The following is a 22,608-nucleotide window of genomic DNA, read 5'->3' on the forward strand; positions in this document are numbered from 1 at the left end:
AGGTAGGTGGCTTAGTGGGTAGAGCTCTGGGCTTTGAGTCCAGAAGACCTGAGTTCAAATCCAGCTTCAGAGACTCACTAGCTGTGTGACCTGGGCAGGTCACTTAATCTCTGTTTGCCTTAATCCACTGGAGAAGACAATGGCAAACTACTCCAGTATCTTTGCCAAGAAAACCCCATGTGGGGTCATGAAGAGTTGGGCATGACTAAACAACAGTTATTTGAAGAAGAGAGAGAATACTATAAAGGGAGAAGCCTTGGGATCTCCCCATCTGAGGCCAACATATGGGCCTCCGTACTTTGTTTCTTTGCATCTTTCCGTCTTGCTTTTAGATGAAGGAATACCAGAGACAGTTGTGATCGTATGAACTTCAAAAGGTCAGAATAGTGGGCCAGCCCAGTAATGATGCCCTGTTGAAGTGACCTGAGAGACACAGCCTAGTGGTAGGTGAGAGTATACCACTTTTAGAAGTAAACCTGGGGCAGCTAGGTGGTGCAGTAGACAGAGATCCAGCCTTGGAGTCAGGAGGACCTGAGTTCAAATCCGGCCTCAGACACTTGACACTTACTAGCTGTGTGACCCTGGGCAAGTCACTTAACCCCAATTGCCTCACCAAAAAGCAAAAAAAAAAAAAAAAGAAGTAATAAACCTGATTGGGTGGATGTTATATAGAAATTACATTAAGTCTGAACCTAGTCTCCCCAGGGGCCAAGGTGGAATGGGGCGAGTGTACCTGCAGGTGATGGGAGTAATATTTGTACTCCTCTTCTTGCTATATCTGTGAGGTAAATATGCTTTTACTTTTAATTGATGTTAATTGTTTAAATGAATCTGAGGCACTGATCCCTAGAAGTTAACAGTAGGAAAAACACACTGGAATGGGGGCTTCTACTGAGAGCATTAAACAAAGATTTCCCTGACCCATCAGGAATACTCCTAGAACCATGAAGAGGAGATGTAGTCAGTTTAGCTTTGGGAGAGTGAGTTCAGAGTCTAGTCACTACATTTCAATAACTAGTATACCCTGGCATGGACTATGGAGGGAGGGAATAAGCACTTATTAAGGGCCTACTATGTGCCAGGCCCTGTGCTAAGCACTTTACAAACAGTATCTCATTGGGTCCCCACAATAACCCTGGGAAAACGGTGCTCTTATTATCTCTATTTTACCGTTAAGGAAACTGAGGTAGACAGATGGTAAATGACTCACACAGGGTCACACAGCTAATAAGTATCTGAGGCTGGTTTTGAAATCGGGTTCTTCCTAACTTTAGGCCTAGCACTCTATCCGCTGAACCACCTGCCATGGTACCCCGGTCAGCTACGCCATTATCACTCTCTCTTTCTCTACTTCTCTTGTCATCTCCTGCTTGGTGTCTTTTTTGAAATACTGGTTACTTAGAATTTGAGTCCATCCCTTTTAAAGGTAAAGTTCTCTTGATTTCCCCGGGGATAATAATAGCATCTACCTTCCAGGATTGTTGTGGGGATAAAATAAGAAAATATTTTTAAAGTACATTGGAAGCCTTAAAGCCCCATATAAATGCTAATGATTATTGTCATAATAATAATTATTATTATTATATACACATAGGTTATAGGACTCCAGGTCTAGTACTCTTCTCTTCCCACTTTCTACCTTCGGTTGGTCAGGATCAAGTATCACAAGGTTGAAGGGACTTCAGAGGCTATCTGGATCAACCTACCAGTTTTACAGATGAGTAAACTGAGGCCCAGGGAGATTTCACAGTATCAGAGGGGGATTTGAACCCAGGTCCTTTGAATTCAGAGCTAGTGCACTCTTCCAAGGAAAAGACAAAAAATGGGGAATTACATGGTTTCATGAGAAATAATTGAGACACTACGGGAGAGAATGAAATTGTGTGATCATGGAAAAGTTACTTTGCTTCTTGGAATCAATTTACTTGTCTGGACAATAAAGTAATTGAACTAGAGCACCCTTAAGGTCCTTTACAGTTCTAAAATTCTACAATTCTATGAAAACTGGAGATTTTGTTCCTATTTATCCTCCCATCAGTCCCTTTCTGTGATGCATTTAAGAGGTCTCAGGCAAGCCAAGAATCCAAGTGAGAAATAGATGCTCAGTGGGTGGAGGAGTTTGGCCTAGGCCCTGGCTTTCTGATGAATTAGTGCTTCCTTGAGGCCTGGAGAGGTTCAGGGGAAAAAATATCGTAGACTAAAGGGAGCAGTTTCAAAGAGAATCCAGAATTCTGAGGAACCTGTGGAGAAAAAGGCCTGAGTTAGGAAGGAGCAGACTCAGAACCATAGGTTTATAATTGGAAAGAACTTTATAAGTCACAGATAAAGAAACTGAGGACCAGGCTTTTTAAGTGACTCACCCAATGTGGCACAGTATGTAGAGTGCTGGGCCTGGAGGCAGGAGGACCTGAGTTCAAATTTGGCTTTAGACACTTACTAACTCTGTGACCCTGGGCAAGCCACTTAACCCTGTTTGCCTCAGTTTCCTCATATGTAAAATGAGCTTGAAAAAGAAATGGCAAACCATTCTAGTGTCTTTGCCAACAAAACCCCAAAGTGGGGTCACAAAAAGTCAGACGTGATTGAAACGACTAATCAACATTTGCCCTCTGAATATCATTGTGGATCTGAAGACACTGGACACAGGGGTATAAGCCCCACAGGTATGGACTCCTTCTTCACTTTCAAGGTCAGATTTGATCACAGATTTAGAGTAGGAAGGGACCCAGAGGCTACCTTGTCAAATCCCCACCATCTCATTTTACAGATGAAGAAAATGACACCAGGGAGGTTAAGTAACTTGCCCAACCAAGATCACACAGGTAAGGAAGAGGCAGGATTTGAACCCAGGTTCTTTGATTCTTGAAGCCAGATTCTATCACTCTACCAGCCCAGTGCACCAGGGCAGATTCTTTGACCTTGGTCAGGTCTCTCTGCTGAGTCCAGGCCAGGGCAAGCTTACTCATCACTCCAGAGACAAAGCGGAGGACAGCCTTTTCTTGGTAACCTGGGGTCATCATTATGAACATCAATGACTTTACTGCATTACAGTGGTGCCCTCAGGGGCTGGTGGGGTGTAGAGTATTTCACTCCTCCCACTCTAAATGACCCCTGACTACTGTGCTTTTTGGGTTTCCCTCTTGCTGCCCATCTGTTACTTCTTTCTTCTGTCTCTGTACCTGCCCTTAGTGCCTTCACATTCTTCTTCCCCTTCTAATTTGATGCTTTTATTATTATTGTTGTTGTTAAATATCTAATAGTGGGGATTAATTAAATGATAATTACATAAATGGGAATTAAAATCTAATATTAATGGGGAAAGTCACTTTCTCTAGGTCTTAGCTTCCTAAAAATAAAAAAAAAAAAGAATTTGCTGGCCTAAATGGTTTCCTGTCCAATGCAAACCTTCTATTCCTCTGTCTAATCTCTCCCAGCGGTAGATTCTGAGGAGGCCGCAGCTGTGCATCAAAGAGGGTTCACAGCTGTCCAGAGTGATTGATTCCCCCTTGGCTTTAACAGAGCACCAGGGCATAATGCTGGTAATTGGTGGAGTAGTTCTATTGGGAAGCTGGCCTCTGGGTGTTTGTGCTGAAATGCAGAAGAATTTTGAGAGCTGGGGTTGATTTGAGTTATAGTTTTAGAGCTGGAAGAGACCTTAAAGGTCAGTTAATTCAACTCTCTTGTTTTACAGATCAGGAGACTGAGGCCAGAGAGGTGACTTGTTTAAGGGCACGTGGGTAGTAGGTGATGAAGCTGGGAGTTGAACCTGGCTCTTCAGGCTCCAAGCATGGGGGAGAGGGTCAATTAAGGTGACTGTATGGAAGTTGGAGGAGTGTGAGATTCAAGTTAGGGCATACGCCATTGGAGCTGTCTTTAGGACCCTGGGAGTCAGTTCTAGGTTCAGTGTGAGTCTTGAGTTCTTGCCTTGGGGGGTTGTGGCTCCTAGGGTGAGGCTGAGGCATGTTTCCCTTGGGCCCTAGCATTGATTCTCACAAAGTGTTATCAGTATTTAGAGAGCAGTGATGACAAAGCCCAGGCAGATGCTAGATCTGATTAGCTTAGCTCTAAGCCCTTAGAAGTGGCCACATGGGAAAAAGAGACTAGCAGGGCTAGGAGAACAAACAGACCAGGCACTTGGGGTGCTTGAGAGTGATTAGAGAGTTAATGGGTCCATGCAACAGAAGCTGGGAAGCCAGAGAATGAGACTTACTAGAATCACACTTTTAACCTTTCTGTTACATTTACGGTATCCTTCTTTGTTCCCATGGAGGATCTGTCTGGTAGTCTAGTAGATTGTAAGCTCTATGAAGGCAAGAACTTTGCCTAAAGGTAGCACAGTGGTCATAACACTGGCCCCAGGGTCTGAATTCAGCCTCAGACACTAAGTAAGTGACCGTGGGCAAATCACTTAATCTCTGTCTGCCTCAGTTTCCTTAACCATAAAATGGGGAAGGTAATAGTATCTAACTCCCAGGGTTGCTTGTGAAGATCAAATGAGATGACATTGGTAAAGTGCTTAGCACAGTTCCTGACACAAAGTACGAGTTTAATAAATGTTTGTTTCCTTCTTTAAACTTTGTGTCTTTCTCAGCTACTTTAGAAAGGTGGGGTTTCCAAAAACCCACTCTTCAGACTAGGAAAAAATGTCTTAGCTGCTTTTCAGCCCCATCAGAAGAGTTGGTCAATTCTCAGAGTTATTTGCTCTCTAAAAGGAGATTTCTCACCCCTAGGAGCCAAGGTCTTAGAACACAGAACAGCCAGTTAGCCAAGTAGGGCCTGTAAGCTCTATGTCCTGTTTTGAACACCTCTTTCTTGCTCACTAAGGTTTATTTTCCTGTTAATTTTTCCTATCAATCTTGTTGTTGTTGTTCAGTTGTTTCAGTTGTGTCTGACTCTTTGTGACCCCATTTGGGGTTTTCTTGGCAGATGTTGGAGTGGTTTGTCATTTCCTTCTCTGGCTCATTTGATATATTTTAACTGAGACAAACAGAGTTTAGTGACTTACTCAGGGTCACATAGTAAGTGTCTGAGGCAGGATTTGAACTCAGGAAGATGAGTCTCCATGACTTCAGACCCCATACTATCCACTGTGTCACTTAGCTGCCCTCCTTATTAATCCATAAGTGTTTTAAAATATGCCGTGTTTACTAGCCGTGTGACCCTGGGCAAGTCACTTAACCCCAATAGACTAAAAAACAAAAACAAAACCAAAATAAAATATGCCTAGATCTGTGCGTGGTGCTGGGGATACAAACAAACAAACAAACAAACAAACACAAAAACAAAAAACAACCCAACCCAAAAAAATCCAAAAATGAGACAGACCCTGCCCTTAAGGAGCTTATTTCTAGTCTATGACGTTCTGCCAGAAGCCTCCAACTGACTTGGACTAGAAATTCTTTCTGTGTTCCTGCTTAATGTCTTATTGCTACATTGAACCCACTCAGCATCATTGTAGAGGGCTCTCTAGATCTGAGGCCCCCCAGTTATTTCAACTCCCAGAGTCCTTTGGTCTCCTATACAAAGACGTGAGAGGTAGAAAAGCAGAAGGACAAAAGCCAATAAGCAAAGCCCTTAGGAGGCAGCATCCTTTTCAACCCTTTTCAACATTACTATTTGACATAGTTTTAGAAATGCTCAGCACAGCAATAAAACATGGAAAAGATATTAAGAGAATATGGTAGAGAATAAGGTGGAATCTCTCACTCTTTTTTTTCCCTCACTCTTAATAGATTATGTGATGAAATGGTACTGCTGCTGAATTGTATAGTTGTTCTCTGAGAGCCAGTTCAGCTAAGTTTAGAGGGGTTCATCACTAAGGTGGTGGCCAAGGAAGGATCGGCTGTGACAACTTAAAAAAAAAAACTATTTACTGAGCTATAGAGGGGCTGTAATCTGCATTGGTGGGAAGAGCCACACCACTGAAATTATAGATCCCTGCAGTATTAACATCTAATGGTATATTTAGAAAACCCAGGAAACTCAACAATAACAACAAAATTGATCAAGATAATGAATGGTTTTAGCAAAATAGCAGGACATAAAGGAAACCCACAAAAATCATGAACATATCACTAACTAAAAACAGAAACATGACTAGAAAGGGAAATACTATTTACAACGAAGACAGTATATCAAATATTTAGGTTACTCAGAAACCTTAGCGCAGCTAGGTGGCATAGTGGATAGAGAGATTGGCCTGGAGTCCTCTTCCTGGTCTCAGACACTTAGTAGCTGTGTGACCCTGGGCAAATCACTTAACTCTGTTTGCCTCAGTTTCCTCATCTGTAAAAGCTAGAGAAGGAAATGGTAAACCACTTTAGCATCTCTGCCAAGAAAACCCCAAATGGGGTCCCAAAGAGTCAGACATAACTGAAATGATTCAACAACAACGAAAGAAATATTAAAGACCCATGTAAAGACAATTTTAAAGCAACTTTAACAGAAATAAGGGAAGAATTTATTTGGAGAAACACCTCATGGTCATGGCCAGGTCTATATAATCTAAGAAAAATTGCATTGCTACCCAAATTAATTTACAAATTGAATGTGATACCTATCAAAATGCCAATGGGCTACAGATAAGAAAATTTCTATGACCTCACCTCCTATTTTAGTGAGAAAACATAAATCATCCATCGTTAGCTTCTTCTTTCCTATTCTACGTCTTGAACCCCCGGAATAGTCTTCCATTCTTTGTTCCAGTCTGAGAGGAAGTTGTGGTCCTTTTCTTTTCCAAGGTCGACCCCTCTACTTGTGCTCTTGATATCTGCCCCAGCTTTCTTCCTCATTCGTTCTATTTTTCTAACCTTCAGTGCCTCCCTCTCTCCTGACTATTCCTCTTCTATCCATAAACATACCCAGAATTCCTTCATCCTTAAAGAACAAAAAACAAAAATCAAAAATAATAAAACACCCTGCACTTTACCCTGTCATTCCTTTAAGTTCTTAGCTATATCACCATCCTATAAAAGCTATCCATACTCCTTGTTTCTATTTTTTCTAGTCACTTCTCAACTGAAAATTTACTCTCCACAGTTAAAAGTGATCCCTTAATTGCTAAATCCTATGGCTTGGCATATTATACTCCACAGTCTCATTGATCGCTCTGTGCTATTTGACCGTGTTGATTACCCCTTCCTCCTAGAGTTGGGCTCAACCCTCTGTTTTTGTCCTAGCCTCTGTGTCATACTGAGCCCTCCTTCTGACTCATCTCAGACATCAAACCTATTTTCAAATTGTTTTGATTTTTTGCTTATGCAAATTTCCCATCTATATACCCTTTTGGGGTATTCATGCAACTCCCGCCTTAATTCAAACCCTCATAACCTCATGCCTGGACTATCACCTTCTAATTGGTCTCCCTCTCTACCCACCAGTCCATCTTCTAACTCAGCTACCAAGGTGATTTTCCTAAAAAGTAGGTCTGACCATGTTACCTCCTACTCAGTGAGCTCCAGTGGCTCCCTATAAATTCCAAGATCAAATGTAAAATCCTTTGGCATTTAAAGCTCTTCACAACCTTGCCCCTTCCTACCTTTTGCAGATGCAAAAGTTAGGGAGATGGGAAAACATATTAAGCTTTGCCAACTACTAATACCTTAGTATGAATGAGTTCATAAAATCCTTCCAAATGTTTGGGAAGACTTTGATTGAGGATATCTCTAAGTATGAGGTCAAGAAGCTCTAGTTACAAAGGCTATTGGGATAAAGGGTAAAAGGATCCGAGTGGGTCATCATTCTATTCACTGTTGTACACTGGTTCTCCAGCCAAGTCTATCTCATAATATAAAGAAACATACTGGCATTCTAGCCGAACAAATACTCAAATCAATAAATTAGGTGTCTACTAAATCCCTCTTTATTAGTATCTATTCAGGAACTGATAAAATTGAGTTTCTATACCTGCAAAACCGAGGACTGTGTTTTGGATCCCATCAAGGCATAGACACATTCTGTGAGGCTTTTCAAGTGTCTTCATTCAAACTAATTAAAACTGCATTCTGTGCAAGGAAATGATTGTTCAAGTGACTTGAACCTCCAATTTTAACCCCCCTTCCTCTTATAGTTCATATCCTAACCATCTCTCATGGGACACATAGGAAGAAAGTGGGAATCTTTTTTTTCTTCGAGAGATGGCCAACCCAAGGTTCAGTTCTATGCTGTTCCCTCATCCAGGGAAATGATGCCCAGGTACATACCTCATTGAGCACATCAAGTCAAGTCAGCAAACATTTATTAAGCACCTACTATGTGCTAGGCACTGTGGTTTAAAGGAAAAACAGCAGAGAGTTGAGGACACATATGCTTATGACCCCTCTCCTTAGAATTTCCTCCCTCCATCTCCCACAGGAGATCTCAGGGCCCCTGGTTTGTAAGGAGCCTAGTCTCATGCATGGTCAATTAGGTGACAGCACCACCTGGTGGTCATGTGAACCATCCCAAAGGGGCTTAGATTTCCCCACTTGGGGCTTCTCTTTAGCATTTCTTTCTCTTTTCCGTGTTTCTACCTGCTGCCCCTCCCCACCCCGGTGCCATCTTCTCTCTTCAGGCTCCCAATGTCCTCTGGCCGCTGGTTGTCCAAGATCCCATATAGTGTCCTCACCAAGGTCTGTTCTCCTTGGGCAAGGGCCCATACTTGGGAATTCTTCCATTTGTCTCAATTCAAAACCCCACTGTTTGGTGTTTCATTCAGAAATTGTTCTTGCAAAGCCATCCTGTTGGAAAGGATCTGATAAATTCAATCTTACTAAGGTGTGATGGCTTAATGTGTTTTCCTCCTTTGGAAAAGTACATTTAAACAGTGCACACTGCCTCCACCTGAAGGAATGAACACAGAAGGAATGATAGGACACAGGAATCTCATAATGATAGGCTAATACGATACCTGTTTTCTCATGCTCCACACTTATGTGACTACATCTAGTCATAAGACCAACTGAGAGGGTAGATCAGACCTGGGAACAGTGTCTTCTAAGGTAGAATTGTCCAGTGGAGGGAAAACTGGGTTGGGATTTAGATGAATTAAGTTTTGGTGCTTGTTTTGCCATATACTAGTTGTATAATCTTGAGAAAATTAATGAACTTCTTTGTGATTGCTTCCCTATCCACAAAATGGAAATAAAATTGACCTTTAAAAAAAAGCAACATATTTTAAATCTAGTTACCATCCTACATCTGACTCTAGCTAGGTGATTATGGACAAGTCACTCATGAGTTAACTCCTCTAGTAAGTTACAGTTGTGTTGTGATCCTTGGAAGACCAAGGAAATCACAGGTTTTTGACAATTGACATAGTCATCATCAATTCAAATAGCTGAATAAACAAACATTTAAAAACATTATTCATGAATCCATAAACTCTAAATTATTTATAATCTGTTAAAAAAAAGTGTACTGAGTGCTCTGATCTCAAAGTTCTAGAGAAAGGGCAGACAATACAGCTCTCTTCTTAGCGTCCTAGGGGTGCCCCAGAAGACTTGGTAGTATATTTTTATTGCTATAAAGCCCCCATTTCAGAGTGGTCTTTCCACTGCCAGTAACTAACCTACCAGTCCACTTACCAATTAACCTCAATTGGCTTTTGCAAATGGACATTTAGTTTGAAGATAAAGTGGGGAAGATGTATCAACATTTCCCCCAACACCTGGGGGCACCCTTTTTTCTATACCACCCCAGTTTCTGGGGAGATGGGCTCAAGCTTAACAGAATTCCTAGATAACATTGGTCTCACTGAGTTTTCACCCAAACGTGGCCTATTTCCTGGACATAGTCTATATTTCAACTCCCAATGGGCTATATCTCGAGAGGATTGGAGCTTGGGGTGGGGGTGGGGGACCCTCATGCTGGATTCTCTAGCTTTAAAACCTGGCATAGACTCTGTTCCTAGACCTTCTGATGGCTCCCTCTGACTTTTTGAAGCTTACAAGGTCATGGCCATCTCTAATCTCCTTCACCAAAAACAGGAAAGAATAAACACAAAGAGGGAAAAAAGCAAGGTTTGTTTTCATTTGGATGGAGAGGGCCCAAGGCCTCTCTCCTCATAGCATTATCTCTCAGTAGAATGAATCAGATTCAGAAAGTGGCCTTAGCTGACAAGCGCCTTCTGAATTTACCCCAGTTCTGGCTAGCCTGACGATTGTGTACCTAGCAGACCAGCACCAGTTAAAGAACGTCTTCGCGTCCTCCCCATCTCGTCAAGGCATCTCTGTTAGATATCATCACGGCACTCTGGAAAGCAGGCTCCCCAGCCTGATCCACCAGGGGGCCTGCGTCAGGCGAGCATGCTGCCTGCTCAGCAGACCCCACCCCCCACCATTACAGAAGCGTATATTAACTCTAAGGGGAAGACAGATCAGGAGTCCGTCAGACTTTGCAGAGCTCCCCAATCAACCTGATGAGATTGTAAGTCATCTGTTTTGAGGCTATGATAGGACACAGGCTAATTGAGCACCAGCCTCCCCCATTCATGGCCTATAAAAGTAAGCTGATTGCATTCTCTCACATGATCACTCTCCAGGACTCCATTTTTGTTTTTTCTCGCATCCTTTCTTCTAGAGTGTGGTAAGGCAGTAGTAGTGGTAAAAGTAGTAGTTGTGTAGTGGTAGTTGTTTTGGGGGGCAATCTTCTCTCTACCAAGATCAATAAAGGTGACTTTCAGTGGAAGCACCAACCTTGCATGCAGTCTTAGCAGTGACTTTGAGGACCTTCTTCCTGAATTTCAACCTCCTACATAAAGAATAGGGAAATTTTTGAATTACTTAGGGTACATGATCCCAGAATTTACCTTTCTAGATAGAAAAGCATGGTTTTCTGGATTTTAGTTGCCTCCTGGGTAAATCCCAAGTTTGAGAGTGCCTAAGTTTTAAAGTTTGAGTTCTTGACTTTTTTTGTGCCAGGGATCTCACTGGCAGTCTATGGACCCCTTAGAACTATGTTTTTGTTTTTGTTTCTTGTCTTTTGTTTTTTGTTTGTTTTTAGGCAATTGGGGTTAAGTGACTTGCCCAGGGTCGCACAGCTAGTAAGTGTCGAGTGTTTGGTCTGAGGCCAAATTTTAACTCAGGTCCTCCTGACTTCAGGGCTGGTGCTCTATCCACTGTGCCACCTAGCTGCCCCAGAACTATGTTTTTAAATGCATAAAAAAACTCCACAACAATAACATAGTGTTAGAAAAGAAACCAATTCTGTTGAAGTAATTTTTTCTCTCTCTCCCCCTCTCCCCTTCTCCCCTCTTCCCCCTCTCTCCTTAGATTCTATGTTCAGAACCCCAATCTAGAGAGTTCTTGATGCAGCATACTACTTTAGAGAAAAATGGCTAGAGGGACAGCTAGATGGTGCAGTGGATGGAGCACTGGCCCTGGATTCAGGAAGACCTGAGTTCAAATGTGACCTCAGACACATAACGCTTACTAGCTGTGTGACCCTGGGCAAGTCACTTAACCCCATTGCCTAGCCCCCCCCCCCAAAAAAAATTGACTAGAGTCCAGAAAGTCCTTATCCTGTTTGGAGAGCAAAAGCAGTGAATTACTCGGATGGGCAGGTCTGATGAGAAGAGGTTTGTTTGTTCAGTAATCCCCCAAATATTCTTTCCTTCTGGGACAAATTGTCCTAGAGAGGAAGACCACAGGGTGTTCTGTGAGACTTGGGGAGACTGCATAGGGCTCCTTTGGAAAGAGGAACTCACTGGAATGACAAAGGTTGGTCTAACAGCAACTCTAACTGATGAGTATTTTATGTTTATGTGTTCACAGGCTCCTGTGAGTCCTTAGCATCTTATATAGTTTCTACCTTGCTATCTCATATGCAATTCCTATATTTTATTTTGAGTGCCTGGGTACGAGTTGGAGACCCTGTTACCTGCATTTGGAGAAGCCTAGCTACAAACTATATGTAAACTTTATTTATTCTCCTGGGTCTAAAAATTAAACCAAATAAAAGTTCTCTGTTCTCTGTAAAAACAAGTTTCCCCCTTCTCCAAATTACTGAGCAGTGTAGTAAAAATAAAAAGACTACTGATGAGGGAAAGGATTCCTTCAGTGTGGTTTTGACATTCTTTGATTGTGTGGCTGCAGGCTTTTCACTTCTTGAAGCCCGACTTTCTTAATCTCTAACTCATCTCTAAAATAGGGATATAAAAACCTGTACTACCTGTATAACCCAGGTTGTTGAAAGTAAAGCCCTTTAAGCAAATTTCAACATTTATTAGGCACTTACTGTGTGCAAAGAGAGCATTATGTACTGGAGAAGACACAGTTTAGTGAAGCTTAGCTCTTTGCCCTCAAGGAGCTTACAATCTAGTAGAGGAATAAAAAACATGTAGCTTTAATATGCAAGAGTACACGATATCTGTATTACAGAGGTACACAACAATGTGTTCTGTTAAGGGATTTTTTTAGGGGGAGGGTTATAAAGCTTGAAATGTGATGTAAACGTATCAGGGGTTGACGAGGAGATTCCTGAATGAGTCCCTTGGACTGCTTGGTGAAATGACAGGATGCAATGGGCAGGGAATAGTGACAATGAGGTGTGAGGCTTCACCCCTTAGTACTCTGAGTGGATCATTTACAGTTTGTAATAGGAACACTGACCATTAGATGAAGACAGCTGATGGAACAGCCATCCCCCTTACAGTCTAGAAGAAAAGCAAACTAGCTCCACTCTCAAACAGTATAGAGGAGGAAGAACCCAGCTTTTCATTTTAGCCCTTGGCCTTCTTGGAGGGTGCTGCAATGGGTGGGAGAAGGGAGAGGAGAGTGTTCTCCCTCCTATTCTTATTTAGTGCCAATGACTTCTTGCATCAGAGGCACAAGGCAGCATTTGTTGGAAGGCCAAAGCCCAGGGGAGCCTGGGATTCCAAGGTTAGTGGGAGTAGAACTAGGACTGCAGCATAAAAGCCAAATGCTCCTTCTCACATATGTGTCTTGGCTACATGTGTTTCCTACATGTCTGTCTCTGCATTTGTGAATGCGGTGTCCACACTTCCCACTGACACAGTGTGTTTGTGGGCTGGCGGGCCACAGGTTGATGGGGGACATGTTTTGTTTTTACTGTTCTCTCTCTTAGCCTCAGGAAGTGATGAGGGCAGAGTAGGAAGCTCTGTGGGTGAGATAGAACTCCAACACCTTTTTCTGTATGAAGGAATTCAGGAATTTGTGTGTAGGACAGATGTCTCGCCCGTGGAAACACTCATCTGTCAAGGCAATTCTCATATATTGTACATTGAAGAGAAGGTGCCAGTCTCTATTGGCAGAAGGTAGCTTTCCCCTGGGTGCTCCTTACACCAAGAAAATCACAGAGGCAGACAAATTTTTAAAAATAAAATCAAGGCCCTACTTTAATGCCCTGCTTCGATTTGATATTTTCTAAGGCACCTTGCCTGATCTCCCAGTCAATGGTAATTTCTTTTGTCTTCCACATTTCTGTAGCATTTTCTCTGTACTGATCATATAACATTTATCATGAGCTACTATGGGAGCTAGCTTCAGAGAGGAGTCTAGGACTACTGGATTGGAGGAAGGACTTCCGTTGGGTGACTCCTGCCCAGGGTAAGACTACTGGTCAATAGGAGAAGCTGCCACCAAGAAGTCATGAAGCCCTACTGCTAAAGAGAGGAAAGCTACAGATTCAAATAGAAACTCTTTTGCATCAGACCTAGGTGCAGGTGCTGGGAGGCCTTTGATCTGCAAAAGCTTCTGTTCTACCAGCAGCTACCTCTCACCAATACCAACAGATTCTGTACTATTTTTTTTTTTTTTTTGCTGCAGTAATATTTTTTCTCATGTTTATTTTTAAAAAGGTCTGCATTTGTGGTGACCATCTCCCATTTGGGAAATTAACTACATACAGATGTTGATGTGGCACAGTGTTCTCCCAGGACCAGAAACCACTGAGGTTTGGATATTGGTTCAAAAAGAAAAGGGGGGTGGGAAACCCAAGCCACCCTGCATCTCTCTGAAGCGTGCAGCAAAAATTCTTAACCTTCCATAAAATGCTTAAATAAGATTTAATATTGGAAATTGAAGGGTGGACAGGTTTTTAAGGTTTTGTGCCCAAGTGTTAAAAGCTTCCATTGAAATTGTCATTTGTTAGGCGTTTATGGATATGTCTGCAGAAAAAGGATCTGCTGTCTCAGCACGGTTTTTAAGCCTCTTGGTTTTCAGTCTGTGGGGACTTTGAAGTGTGTACAAATGCTTAGCTCCCCACCCTGTCCAGCATCAGGCTTAGGCCCCACCTCTACCCAGGGCTAAACGGTACAGGGCTCAGCTCTCTCCCTAGCTTTGGGCCCCTTGACTTCCCTACATGTGTGGCCCATAAGTATGAATTCTCCTGGGAAGTCTTGATGCGACTCATCCCAAGGGGAGACAGAAAATGATTTGCTGAAGTTTCAGCTGAACCCCAGGACTCCTGTTGATTCTCATGGATCTCTGTCCCTGATACCCCAATATAACTTTACCCTAAATTCCTGCTCTTGGAGTCATAGAAGGCTCCCAGGCTTCTTGGTCTCAAAATTCTGACTCTATAAAATACAGGTTGCTTCTTTTCACCCTTTCCAAGCAGAGGAAACTTTAGGGATCATCCAATTTCATATCTTCCTTTAAAGACGAGGGAATTGCAGCTCTTAGAGGGAGAATGTATTTCCCTAAAGTCACAAAGCAAATCTATGGCAAAGGTGGACCAAGAACCCAGTTCTCTTGATTTTTGATCCATATACCTTTCCACAGAACCATCTACCTCCAAGGACCCTTATTCTGAGGCCCTGTTAGAGGCTTCTCTCTTTTAATCTCTCATAGTACCTTGTCAGGTCTTAAAGGCTGGGCATGAGCTATCCAAGAGGTACATGCAGAATAGAGGAAAGAGTATTGACCTAGAAGTCAGAAGAGCTGGATTTTAATGTTGACTCTTCCATTTTGCTTGAGGAAATAATTTATTCTGTATGAGTGTCTTTAGTAAAATGGCAATGAAGCACTTTGGGGGTCCCCTCTAGCTTGTGGGTCCTAGAAAACCTACCCCAGGTACAAAGCACTTTGTGGGTCACTATCTATTCAAAACCAGAGCCCATGTACCTCTAACTGAGAAAAATTCTACCCTTCTTTCCCCCTCCCCCTTCCCCCCAGGTGAAATTTATTCTCTTATGAGTCCTAAAACCGCTAAGGGAAGGAATACACACAGGAAATACATATGACCAAGAAATTTGCCCCTCTAATGCTACAGATTTGCTGTTGTCCCCCGGCAGTATCTTCATGCTGCTCTCTGTTCTGTGATACCTCTATTCTCCATTGCACAATGGTCTTTGCTGGGTATGTTTCTGCTGGTCTCGTGATTGCTTCAATATATTTCTGTTGTTCTTGTGGTCTCTGGACTTCTTGGTGCTACAGACCATCACTGTAGCATACTTTGCTAGCCGTCTTGATTTCTTTCAGCTAAGATACAATGACTGGAAAGCCTCTTCTTAATAATGGCTGGTTTATGACTTTATGAAGTACCATAGGGGGACAAACAAAATCTAATCAGTGAGCCCTAGGCTAAGATTACACCCATTCTTTTGACTGTGTCTGGCACTGATTCCAAGTCCAAAGTCCCCCCCCCCCCAAAAAAACTATCTGATTTAAAGGTAGAAAACTCTTTATTACTCATGTTTAATCCCTGATGGTGACCCTGTGCTTACCAAAACCCTTTTCAGGGACCCTGCCAAGGCATCCCTATAGGAGTATATAGAGGAAGTTTGGCAAGAACAAAAGTAAAGAGGAGGCAATTTCATTGCCCACCACCTTTCTGGTCTACGTTTCTGGCTTTATTGTAAGTGTCTGTCAGCAACAATAACAGTAACAACCACCACCACTTTGACTTTTTTTTGCATCGAATTCTGGCTGATTCCTGCTTTGCCTTTGAAGGTTATCATGGGGATTAAATGAAATGAAATGATATATGGGAAAATACTTTGAAAAGTGTCTCCATGTAAAGCACAGTTATGATGGTTTTTCTGCGTTGACGCTCACTGTCTCATCTCCAAGTCTATAGTTTGTGTCTCCTTGGCTCCCCTTTCCCTGTACCATCATTCAGCTTCCTGAGGCATAGCAAGAAAAGCCAATGATTTAAGGGGGGGAAAAATTTCCCTAAATGCTGGAGTTTCCGGAAATGGAATCATTTCCAAGTCCCTCCTGCTAGTGACTGTCTGCTGCCCTCTGCTGGATGAATGTATCTCCTCCTGACACTGTTTGTGGTTAGAAAACCGTTAGCCCTTGTTTCATGGCCTTTATCAGAAATTGGTAGTTTGACTTTAGAGTTAGGGCTGAGGGCTCTGGGACCTCGGCCTTTGGGGAAGCTGCAGCTTCCTTGTCTTTGTACCTTCCCCAGAGAGTGCCATATTCCATTCTTCAGTACTTGATTTCCAAAGCTTTTAGGGAGAGGGGGGTTGGGTGTAGTGGTGTTAAACAGAGAAATCCTCTGCATATGGTTTTGTCCCAGCATGACCCATGTTCATGTCTTAATCTCTGACCCCTCCTGGGACCTTAAGTTCCTGGGAAAAAACCAAGGAGGTGGGGAGGGGAGCCCCAGCAGGAAGTAACAGTTCCTGGTGTCTAGGATGGGAGAGAAGAGGAGGGCATTCTTTATATCATAAATGGTTTCACCTAAGTTAAGGTGTACCCTGCAGATTGGAGTATTAGCTTGTTAGAAAGGTAGAGCTTTACCTAAGCAAAACAGGGCATGTGTACCCAAGGCCCCCTCCTTTAGGAAGTTACCTTTCTCCAAAATTCTAGCGCTGGCCCCGGGCAAATTGTGTGGTAGGAGTAGTGACTCTGTGTCCCTCCTTTTGGGAGATGAAACACCACTCTATGATTTACAGGAGGCACAAGGCCACCCTGTCTCTCTAACAGCTATCTAACCCTAATAAATACTTTTTTCTAGGAATAAAATGCTTCACATCAGGCATGCAGTCTATGAAATAAAAATCCTTCTGACTTCTGTTGTCCTTTATTCAGAGGTGTCAGTTCCTGGACAGGTGTGGGTGGTTGCTGGGATGCCTGAGTCATTTGGGAAGAAGAGGGGTTCCTTTTTGGCAGTGGAAAGGTCTTCCACAATTTTTCTCTAGAGGAAATCTTTTGTCTCAACTTTCCTATCTAGAACCTGGGCTGAAGGGAGCAAGTTGGAGAAGATTCTCAGAGTCAGACAGACATCCTAGAGACTTCAAGGAAGCAGGGAAGAACACAGCATCTTTTACCCTTAATCCTTCTCACCCCAGACATTCTAGCACTTTAAGCGTGACCTCAGACCTCTTGTAGGTCCAATTTCCTCATCTGTAAAATGAAGACTGTAGATTAGATGATCTCCAAAGAGTCTTCCAGCCCTCAATCCCATAACCTACAGCATGTCCCATAACCGGATGACTATCTTTTGTTTTTCCCTGCCCTTCTTGGCTAGCTTACTCTCTCTCAATTTCTTAGTCACAAGCCACAGGCAAGGAGTTGGAGACAGAACATTCCCTGGAGAACATTCCCAGAACTAGAATGTCAGGGAGCTACGTGTTCAGGAGACAGAGAGGACCAAGAAGAGAAGCCAAGGATTAAAAAAGATAGTTGATTAAATCTGAATGCATCATGGAGCTTTAAAAAGCATATGATTCAGGCAGAATTTCGGAAATGGTTTTGTATTTCCTGTTTGCTAATATACCAACTGTTCTTTTCTCATACGTTCTACGGGCCAGAGTTCGTTACTTTTTTTTTCACTTGATCACATGGAAGAGTCAGCCAATCAACACCTGGATGAGTTTCCCCGGAGCTCTCCCCCGGCTCTTGATCCCAACAGCCTGGATTGCACTGAGGTCAGGGTTTAGTGGTATAAACTCCATGTAGGCTAGCCAACTCCATCCAGGGGAGGGTCCTGGGGCTGTCTATGGAGGGGCTGAACACGTATTGATTTCTGTGGCCTCTTTGCAGGAGGAAGCCATGTGTTTTATCTGTGCCCAATACTTTTCAGATCCAGTGATCTGCCAGGGTGTATTGTCCCGTGTTGGGGTGGAGGCAAGATGGACTTTCTGTTCCCAGTGCCAAGAGACCCTCCTGCAGAGACCTATGACCAAAATGCCAGCTTGAGAATTTGATGGAATCACTGTTCTGCCAGCTCCGAGTTCAGACAATTATGGATTCCCCAGCTCAACTATGTGCCAAACACAGGGAGGCCCTAAAGCTTCTTTGTCAGGAGGATCAGAAGCCTATTTGCATGGTATGTCATGCCATCCGGGTTCATGCCACTCATCATCTGTTCCCCGTTGATGAAGCTGTCCAGGACTGCCTAGTAAGTATTATGTCAGGCACCAGTGAGACTTCTTTGGTCAGTCATGAGCTTGGGTGGATGGATGGTTAGATGGATAGATGGGTAGAGGGAACATTTATTAAGTACTTAATATATGCCAGGCACCATACTGAGTGCTTGAGATATAAATACAAGTGAACAAGATAGTCTTTTCCCTCAAGGACCTTATATTCTAATGAGGCAAGACAACATATCAAGAAAAACTGGAAAGAGAGGTGACATGGGGCATGGAGGTTGGAGTGCCCTGTAACATGAACCCCTAAGACCACAGGTTGGACACCTGGGTAACTATGGAGTGGGTCAGCTTCCTTAGTTAGTCCTGGGGCTTTTTAAGATCTTTATCCCAACAGCTAAGTTTCTGAAATATGCAGTAAAGTACATTCTCTCTCCAATTTATATAGAATGTCAAAATTAAAATTTAGAGGCAGCTAGGGAGCACAGTGGACAGAATGCTAGCCCTGGAATTGGGAAATCTGAATTCAACCCCAGGAGGAACCAGACCTGAATTTGCCTTACTAGCTGGGTGATCTTGGCAAGTTACTTAACCTCTGTCTACCTCAGTTTCCTCATCTGTAAAATGGGGAAAATAATAACACCTATTCTTCTCCCACCATGGCTTTTGGTTTTTGTTTTTGAGAGAAATTAAATGTACAGGGAATAATAGTGACTCCTCCTTGGAAAAGGACAAGACTATGTTATAGATCCTGAAACCACTTTTGTGGATGGCCACATACTCCTCCGATTAGTTTTTGACCCTTCCACGCAACCAACACTTCAATCTCTTTCATATTTTACCTTGAGACTTTCTTACATTCAGAAGAGTGTGTATGTGCGCGTGCATGTGTGCTTTGGTTGATGAAAAATGATTTTACTCATCATATGTCTTCATGCTTTTATACTCTTAAAGGTGGAGGGCAGGACGTGGGGCAGCATGTGCATTTCCTCATAGTTTCATGTAGGGCAGCTATGGGATGCAGTGGATAAGAGCTCTGGGTGTGGAGTCAAGAAGTCTTATCTTCCTGAGTTCAAATGTGGCTTCAGATACTTACTAGCTGTGTGACCCTGGGCAAATCACTTAACCCTATTGGCCTCAGTTTCCCCATCTGTAAAATGAACTGGAGAAGGAAATGGCAAACCTCTCCAGTATCTTTGCCAAGAAAATGGGGTCATAGAAAGTCAGACAAAACTGAAAAACACTGAACAACAAATTTCACAGGGTTGTTGTGAGATAATGAGATAATATTTATAAAACATTTAGCACAGTGACTGGAACATAGGAGGTACTTAATAAATATTTATTCTCTTTCTCGTTTCCTCATAAAAGGCATGTGATTGTGCATATAGGTGGTATAATGGTTAGAGCACTGGATTTGGATTTGGGAAGAATTGAATTCAAATTCTGCCTCAGACAGTTACTAGCTATGTAACCATAAGCAAGTCATTCAACTTCTGTTGGCCTCAGTTTCCTCATTTGTAAGAGGGAGAATAATAGCACCTACTCCCTAGGGTTACTATAGGATCAAATGAAGTAACCTAGGTAAAGTTCTTTGCAAATCTTAAAGTGCTATCTATGTAAATGCTAGCTATTCTTCCTCCTCCTCCTCATTATAACCCCTGCTCCCCTTTAGGCTAAAAGCAAGTTGTTGCTTAGATATGCGAACAAAACTCCTTGTATGAACAATCCTTCCACTGATGCACAGATGCAGCAAGATGATGGGCAAAGCATCTATAACTAGCATCTCGCAGGGTCTCTTGTCACTGGTGAGGTTTAAAGACAATGCCATAGCCAGTAGAATGTATTGAACCAAAGTGGCAATTCAGTACAATGGAGTCAGTAGTGAATCTGGAAACAGAGAAGTCAGAGGACATCTGCCACCAACTTACCTTGGCAAGTCACTTAACTTCTTCTGGAGCCTTAGCTTTTTCTGCATAAAATGAGACCTTAAATTTCTTCTCTGAGCTGCTTTCTGATGACTCTCAGGACATTTGCTACCATGCCCTGTCAGCTAGTACCTTTATTTCTGTCCCCCTCCAACTTTGCAGCTTCCTTTTATGTGTTATCTTTCTCAATTAGAATGTCAAATTCTTGAAAGCAGGGACTCTCTTGCTTTCTGCTTGTTTTTGTACTCCCAGTGCCTAGCACAGTGCCTGGCATACAGTAAGCATTTAATAAATGCTTCTTGACTTGAAATAGGGAGAAGACTGTAAGAGCATGATCATTATGTGAAGACAAGTCGAGCTGGATTCAGTGTGTAAACTGTGTATCTAGAAATTACCTCCTGTACACAGTGTATATAGTGATCTCTTCACACTCTGTAGTAAAGTTGGCTTAACTTGGCCACTCAGAGTTCCAACCCAATTCTTGTGACTCCAAATGGAATGCATTTCCTGCTTTATCAAGCTGGAAGATTGACGAGAGTAAAGATGAGAAGACAGTGGGAAATGAGAATAGAACAACAGTACAGAGGCTAGACCATGGTAGGAGGTCTGAGTGTAATGTGACAGAGAAAGAACGTGGTCTCAGGAGGAAAAATTTCTAACCCCTTGAGGAATAGTCTTTGAATAATAGGGAAAAAAACCTGTACATACATCCATATACGTATGTATATACATGTATGAGTGTATGTGTATATATACATATGCGTATGTGTATATGTACATATATGTATATATGTGCACACATATACACATATACATATACATATATGGATACACACACATGTACATATATACACTTATACATGTATACATGTATACATATATACATGTATGTATGGGGGCCTCTGGGTCTGGGCCTCTTGTCCCCTCTTCCTTTTCCCTCCTTTTGTCCATCATTGTTTTTTCATGACTCATAACCACTTTTAGTGCACATTTAACCTTCACTATGAGAGAAAGGAATTTCAGATGCAGACTACATACAACTGAGGTTAGTCCATCAATTCCCATTTTTCAGGGGCAGAAAGGTGTCATAGTGGATAGAGCACTGGTCCTGGAGTCAGGAGGAACTGAGTTCACATAGGACACTTGCTAGCTATGTGACTCTGGACAAGAATCTGTTTGTCTTAGTTCCTCATTTGTAAAATCTCCAGGATCCTTGCCAAGAAAACCCCAAATGGGGTCATGGAGAGTCACACATGACTGAAAAACTCAACAAAACAACATATCTATATCTATATCTATATATAGATATATAGGTATAGATATGTGGATATATAGATATAGATATAGATATACATATATATTTCATCCATCCACCTATCCATCCATCTATCCACCTTCTTCCCTTCCTCCCTTCATTCCTTTCTTTCCTTCTTCTGATTTACTTCCTTTTTTCTAGGACCTTACTTGGTTTCATCACATTCAGTTCAGCTTATCAAGTCTCCCATAGGTTCCAGTCTTTTTTTCTAGGAAGACTTTGTGGGATAACTACCTTGGCCTAGTGCCCCTGTCTCAGGGAATTACTAAGGCTATAGAGTTTATCTGGAGTCCAGAGTGGGTACTGCAGGAGAAACAAAGCTGTCAGATTAACTCAAGTGTATTCCTTAGGATAAACTGTCACCTCATCTGGCATTCCTGAAGACAGAAAAGGAAAAGGCCCTAGAGACAAAGCTGAATGGGGAACGGGAGATCCAGGGGATGCTGGTAGGTGGACAATCTGATATTTGCGTATTGGTTTGGGAGAGAAGGAAACTCGGGGGTAACTGAGGAAGAGAAGGAACAAGTAGACCGTTTAACATTCTTCTACCAGGCCTTTACCACCTTTCCTCTTTTCGAGTCCTTCAGGACAAATTGGGCAGCAATCTTTCATTGTCCTGTCCCTTTGCCATTGGCTATGGACAAGGCAGAGTTGCTTTTATAAACTCAAAAGAAAGCGATCAATGTAAATTTATGTTCTGGATACCCCAAATTGTTCCACTGCTCTCCTCACTTAGGCTCATAGCAGCCTAATCAGAGGGACCTTAGAAGGCACTGAATCCAACTTTTAATTCTACAGACCCCTAGCACTGCATTGGATTTAATTGATTTGAGTGAGGAAACTGCAGTCTTTGGTCTTCAGCAAATACTAGAGTTGCTTGCTCAAGGTGGAGTCTCGGAGAGATAAAAAGAAACCATTTACTCCATGAGCTGCACTTGTACAAGTATGTACAAATGCCCATGCATATACACGCACATATCCGAGGGCATGTGTCCAGAGTCCTGGCAGCAAAACTCTGCTATGTGGCTTTGACTCTTAAGTCCTTGTCTTCCAGAGCTGGATCAATCTGCTCTGCCTTGGGGTTTGTGGTAGCTGTCCCTGTG

At 42.5% G+C, this 22,608-nt stretch overlaps 1 protein-coding gene across 4 annotated transcripts in view; it reads left to right on the plus strand.

The window, feature by feature from the left end:
- Window positions 1-22,608, plus strand: part of LOC114045504 (E3 ubiquitin-protein ligase TRIM7-like) — a 72,715-nt gene that overhangs the window by 42,082 nt on the left and 8,025 nt on the right. The window contains exons 1-3 of one of the 4 annotated variants that reach the window (XM_027865547.1): window positions 17,716-17,818; window positions 17,974-18,291; window positions 21,856-21,951. In XM_027865547.1, coding sequence (XP_027721348.1) covers window positions 18,097-18,291; window positions 21,856-21,951 — 291 coding nt within the window. In that variant the 5' untranslated portion in view covers window positions 17,716-17,818; window positions 17,974-18,096. Of the gene's footprint in view, window positions 1-17,715; window positions 18,292-21,855; window positions 21,952-22,608 lie in introns of those variants that run through there. The other 3 variants (XM_027865549.1, XM_027865546.1, XM_027865550.1) reach the window with 3 other exon arrangements.

Source organism: Vombatus ursinus, unplaced genomic scaffold (assembly GCF_900497805.2).
Source record: "Vombatus ursinus unplaced genomic scaffold, bare-nosed wombat genome assembly UNPS02014778.1, whole genome shotgun sequence".
NCBI classification, from domain to species: Eukaryota; Metazoa; Chordata; class Mammalia; order Diprotodontia; family Vombatidae; genus Vombatus; species Vombatus ursinus.